The sequence below is a fragment of the Epinephelus moara genome, chromosome 18 (assembly GCF_006386435.1).
Source record: "Epinephelus moara isolate mb chromosome 18, YSFRI_EMoa_1.0, whole genome shotgun sequence".
In the NCBI taxonomy this organism is placed as follows: domain Eukaryota; kingdom Metazoa; phylum Chordata; class Actinopteri; order Perciformes; family Serranidae; genus Epinephelus; species Epinephelus moara.
Window position 1 is genome coordinate 2,195,384 of NC_065523.1, and position 5,987 is coordinate 2,201,370.

At 40.6% G+C, this 5,987-nt stretch overlaps 1 protein-coding gene across 2 annotated transcripts in view; it reads left to right on the forward strand.

Moving 5' to 3' along the window:
• Positions 1 to 4,983, forward strand: part of LOC126406093 (G2/M phase-specific E3 ubiquitin-protein ligase-like) — an 18,747-nt gene extending 13,764 nt beyond the window's left edge. Inside the window, exons 13-15 of one of the 2 annotated variants that reach the window (XM_050070257.1) lie at positions 392 to 564; positions 1,066 to 1,280; positions 3,028 to 4,983. In XM_050070257.1, the coding sequence (XP_049926214.1) occupies positions 392 to 564; positions 1,066 to 1,280; positions 3,028 to 3,314 (675 nt within the window). In that variant the 3' untranslated portion in view covers positions 3,315 to 4,983. The remainder of the gene's footprint in view (positions 1 to 391; positions 565 to 1,065; positions 1,281 to 3,027) is intronic. The other variant, XM_050070259.1, reaches the window with a different exon arrangement.
• Positions 4,984 to 5,987: the final 1,004 nt, after the last annotated feature.

Genomic DNA, 5,987 nt, shown 5'->3' on the forward strand with positions numbered 1-5,987 from the left:
GATCAAATATTACTCCGAGGTTTCTTACGGTAGTGCTAGAGGCCAGAGCAATGCCATCTAGAGAAACTATGTCATCAGATAAAGAGTCTCTGAGTTGTTTGGGGCCAAGAACAATAACTTCAGTTTTGTCTGAATTTAACATCAGGAAATTGGTGCTCATCCAAGTTTTTATGTCTTTAAGGCAGTTATGGAGTTTAGTTAATTGATTACTTAAACTATGGCTGGGTAACTGAACTAGAAGCTCAGAGAGGTGTATAGGACTGCGTCTCCGAGTCCTGGTCTCAACTCTGGGTTGTCAGATGCCTACTACTGTATATTTTGTGCCTATTGAAGTAATTAACTGAATATGGAACTGTGACATTATTTATCTGTACCAAAACTAATTTTGCAGATAAAACAAGCGGCAACAACGGGAGAAGTCCAAGAAGCTGCGTTGGAGGCAGCGTCCAGCCTGTCACTGTTGGGGTCCCTATCAATAATCCGGACCCTCAGTGACAGGGATGACATTATCTCTTCAGCTTTGAGTTATTACTTGGAAGGTCGACTGGACGCACCTTTAAAACAGTAAGTGATTTGATTGTGTCTGTCGTATATTGGAAAGATTAAAGGAGAAGTCTGGTGATATCTGTTTTGGTTCTGTGTGTAAAAATGCAGTGAGAAAGCAGGTTACACATGTTTTTGGTGGAACTTTTACAAGCCCCATAATATATATGGGCCACTGATTAGTCTAAATCAGCATACACAGTATATGTATCAGATCATTTAACAGATTTCTTCACTACCCCTGACCTTACACTCTCACACACAAACACACACACACACACACACACACGCCATGATAAAAAGAATAATGCATCCAAAACCATTAAGCCAAGGTTCCCTGAATTACCCGATTATATTTCAAGTAAGCCCTGATTTTTGTTTTTGATCTTTTCATATAGTTATAGAAATATAATTTTATCAACAGCTTTGATATATTTAAGATTCTTTTTTTACAACTAAAACGGGTACTACATTTATATTGGCAGGTAGTAATCTATGTAATCTATGTTATGTCTTTACAAGGCTTCAGGAGGGCATGGAAGCTCTGGGAGTGCTGCAGGCACTCAGAGAAAAGCCTGCCTTACGGCTGCTGTTTTTTGGAGGCCCCCCTGCTCCGCTGACAGCGGAGCAAGTGACAAAACTATTTCAAGTCACATTCAGTGTGGCAGGGAGCTCTCGGCGTTTGGAGGAGGAGAGAGCAGTTGGCCACTGGAGGGACTGGCCCATTGACGTAGAGGGTATGCACACTTTGATAACTAGAAGGAAATCGGGGAATGTTGAACACAATGCATCTTTTACAGAGAAAACCAAAGTATGAATGGTGTTGCAGTGTCTACACAAATTGCATTTCTCTCTTGCACAAAAATATGTGAGCTATCATATGTTGACATTATACACAGGGTTCCCATGGGGCCTTGAAATCCTTGTAAGTTTTTTAATTAAGAAAAAATAACAGGCCCTTGAAAGTTTTTGAAAATAGGCTTTAAGAGACATAGGTCATTCAAAGTGCTTGAATTCATACCTAGCCCAAGAGGTTTTGTGAATATTTTTTACATATTGAAGCATATTCCTGCCAGACCAGAAAAAAAATCAGTTTCACTTCATAACAAGATCAGTTTCACGTTATAGTCCGACCCTTTTCTTGTAGGGTCATTCATTCATTAATCTGACGGAGTCCACAAGCATTACCACACATTAAAAGCCATTTCCAATCCTAATCAATGTTTGTCACATATGATCAGTTCATCTCATACCATCCATAGACCCAACTGCAGCGTGTGGACGTTTATATTCACTTTGTTCAAGAATCTAGCATTTTGTCAATGTGAACGTATCGGCACAGACATATTTTAAAATTGTTCTGTGGATGCAAGTTTCATCATTTTTTTGTCCAATAATTTTTTTAAATTGTTTTAAAAAGATAATTTTAACCAAAATAGGACTTACCGTGACATCAGCATTGTTCATTTCTGGGTCAGCGAGCACTGTACTCCGTTACCATAGATGTTACTGGATTACTCTAATTACTCTCAGTCAGAGGCGTCACGTGACTCATTAGGTGACGTGGTTTCAGAGACAAACATTGGCAAGGCAAGGCAAGGCAATTTTATTTGTATAGCCCGTTTTTACAAACAGTTTGTTTAAAAGGGCTTTACATGGCATCATAACAACATCCTCTGCCCTTAGACCCTCACATCCACTGAGGAAAAATTCCATAGAAAACCCTTTTAACAGGGAAAAATTGGAGAAACCTCAGGGTGAGCAACAGAGGAGGGATCCCTCACCCAGGACGGGCAGACGTGCAATAGATGTTGTATACAGACAAGAAAACTGTTTATAACACAGAATGTGAAAAACATAGAAATGTTAACAAGAGCTGATGGAGGCAGCTTCTGGTGGGAGGAAAGGCAGGGAGAGCAGGCCAGCTTAATGGGAGTACATTGATTAGGACTGGAAATGGCATTTAAGGAGTGAACAGGTCTTGTGACTCCCTTCATACCTAAATGTTCAGTGATAGCATTTAAATTGACATTTAGCATAGCCACACCTTCAAACACTATGATACTGGGAGGTGACCTGTGTAAAGCTGCAGGTTTCATCCATAGTGCTCTACGGACCCTCTGACTTGCAGCCTAGAGTTAAACACGCTGCATTGGATCACCATATGCTCCTTAAATTGGAGGGAACTGGACCTGGAAAGTCCTTGAAAGGTCCTTGAAGTTGATGTTAACCAAACAGTGGTAACCCTGTATATATTTACAATGAAATAGTCCATTTTCGAGAACATGGTTTCACAGCATCCAACATAGGTCCATTGCCAAAACGCAATCATAATAATTTTGCCTTCATTAGATTGAAGGGGTAGTTTTGATATTTACACTTACAGATTTATTTGGAGATAATTTTGTTTATGCTTTGTGAATTGTAAAACAACATTTAACCGGAATCACTTCTTTTACATGTATCACATCTTTTACATTGCAGGTGGAGATGCAGTGTTGATCCAGGATGGACTTGAGCCAGTCCACATTACACTAGAGGACGTCCTCATGTTCGCCACTGGGGCGGACAGAATCCCACCTCTGGGCTTTAGTGTGGTGCCGTCACTGGCTTTTTTGCACGAGCCACTGAACAGCCAGAGGAAGAGGAAGTTTCCAGAGGCCAACACCTGCGCCCTCATCATGAGGCTGCCAATGCATGCCTCATATGAACAATTCAGTGATTCAATGATATCTGGGATTAAGCAGTCCCCACAGTTCAGGACTGCTTAATCCCAGATATTGGATTGGCTGACAGTTATTATTAGTTATTAGTTATTAGTTATTATTTTCTCCTCCAGTCCTGATATACTGTATGAATAGTGATTTCATGCTGAGACTGTCAAGTTAGTAGAAAGAACCAGCTGTTCACAGGTGACGTTATCAAGAGCTGTGGATTTCCAAGATGGCTGCCAGAGGGCATGTTACATCACCTGAGACCTGCACATAGCACAGGATGCCCCTACCAGTGTTTTTCTACTGCACAGCCATAATAAATGAGCAGGGAGGCGGGCAGGACACTGCTGACAGATTAATAATGAATGAGCACAGATAGACAGACAGATAGAGAGGGAAAAAGAGAAGGACTACTGGAATCACACACACACACACACACCTCACATACACAAGTCTAGTTTCCATGACTGATTGAAATTGCAATTAGAACCTGCTTCAGACTGCTGCTGGGAACAAAGTACTGTCAGATACTCCTTCACACACACATGAATGGACGTGAACTCATACTTTCACACACTTGTATTGAAATGATTTGCTATTAAGCAGCGGTACCCTGGCATTTAGACAGCAAATTGCACTGGGTTAAAAAATAATGAAAGGGTCATGGAAGATTTGAATAACAGATTCATGAGTTTGAGGGCATATCATATTCAAAAACACAGAACAGCAGTTTAGAATACCCCGAGAAAGGATTTTCCAGCTCCAGAAAAATGATCACAGTGACAATAATAGTGTCCTCTGTCTGGATGTAAACAGTAGAATTAGCCCATTCGCATTATAAGATATTCTGCAAGGAATGTGTGCGTCGCCTGGTGACATTGCATTAATTGTTGTTATTGTTATTGATTAAGTGTTTACTGTTATTATTGATATTGTTTACTGTTATTATTGTTTACTGTTAAGGTTGTTCTTAATAAATGTGTTTACTGTCATAATTACTAATAGCCTGTCTAACACCAGACCTCATCTCAATTTAGATTGATTGAGACTTGCACAGCGAATAAATTCGCGCAAGGCAGCATGGGTATACCTAGGCTAAATTATTAAGTGATTTTTTTTTAAATATAAAAACATCATATTAACCAGCACATCTCAAAATGAATACGTACTTTAGATTCAACACACATACAATTTGGCCAGAAATACATACTTATACGTACTTATCAACGACGACTTGCACTGGCGACGGCGTAGGTGTGGCGACGTACTTATCAACGACGACTTGCACTGGCGACGGAGTAAGTCAGCCAGTTCAGATGTTGATGTCACACGAGAGTCTCCTGCGGTAGGATTACCGTGGCACTATCCACCCGCCATACAAGCCGGTCACGGCTATTCGCAGCGCTTCCGCGGGCGGTGTGGCCACGGGTCAGAGAGGGGGGGCGAGCGAGAGGTCCGCGGTCGTTTATAACGTAATGTTATAGATAATTGTTTTATGTGTTTTAATGTGTAGGTATGTAAATGTTTTCAAAGACGTTTATGTTGAAATAAAAATACCTACAAGTAGTTACGTTTCCTTGTATTAATACATATACATGTATGTTTCCTTGTATTAGTTTGCCCTCTTGTGGACATAATGCGGAAAAAAAAAATATTCGAATGGTTCGAACCTATGAGTTATTTTTAGAAGGAATATTCGAACGTCATTTTTGAGCAATTTTGACAGCCCTACTAGTTTTACTTGAGTCAACACAAAGGCTTTTCCTGCGTGCATGGAAAGGGTCCAGAATACAGTAAACTAGATGATTGCAGGCAACATCTCTGGAATCTGTCTCACAGTGAGAGCATGTAATATGCATGTAATATGTACAAGTATCTCTTACGACCTCGGTTAAAAAAACAACAAAAACAGAACAGTCACTTCAACATTTATGCATGTGCACACTGAAAAAAATCATTGTCACTTATTTTATGTCCTCTTCTGTGCAGATCGACCATGATGACATCGTACTCATGGATGATGCAACTCTGGCAAATTACATTCCTTCCTACGGTGACCGAATTGCTGTCTTCAATTTCTGCAGAAGTAAAAAGTCCCTCCCCAAACGAAAGCAAGGGCTTTTGGAGAAACTTCGTGAGAAAATGAGAGTCAGAAAGGAAAGCACAAAGGAGAAGACATTACATGAAGACACAAGATCAACGGACCAAAAGAAGCTAAAAACTACACGAAATGTAGAGATAGGATGGATTCATGTTGATGGTAATGGAGCCAAACAGGTGAGGACAAAACAGGGCGGTGGCACTAGAAAGATACAGTTGCCAACTGATGCTGGATTAAAAGCTATTCTTGAAGAAGGACAGAAGCTTTTCTTTCCTGGTGGGATCTTTTCTAAAGGACCAGTGTCTGATTATCAGTTTGAGGTGTGGGATTTCAAACAGAACCGCCTCACCGATGAAACTTGCCAGTCTATTGGCATTATGTACATGACTGCAAAGCTGAGTATGTTTCGCTTTTACATTGCAACCAGGCCAAAAGAAGCTGAAGATGATGCCAGCGAGACATCTGATGTGGTTGTTGTCTGGTCACACAGCAGCAATGAAACCAGTACAGCAGAACTACAAGTGGGAGATGCCATAGTTGATTTTGATGAAGTCCAGCCTGCTTTACAGATGTCTGTTGATACTGAAATTACCTTCGGTCCCCTTCATGATGTTGACGAAGACACAGAT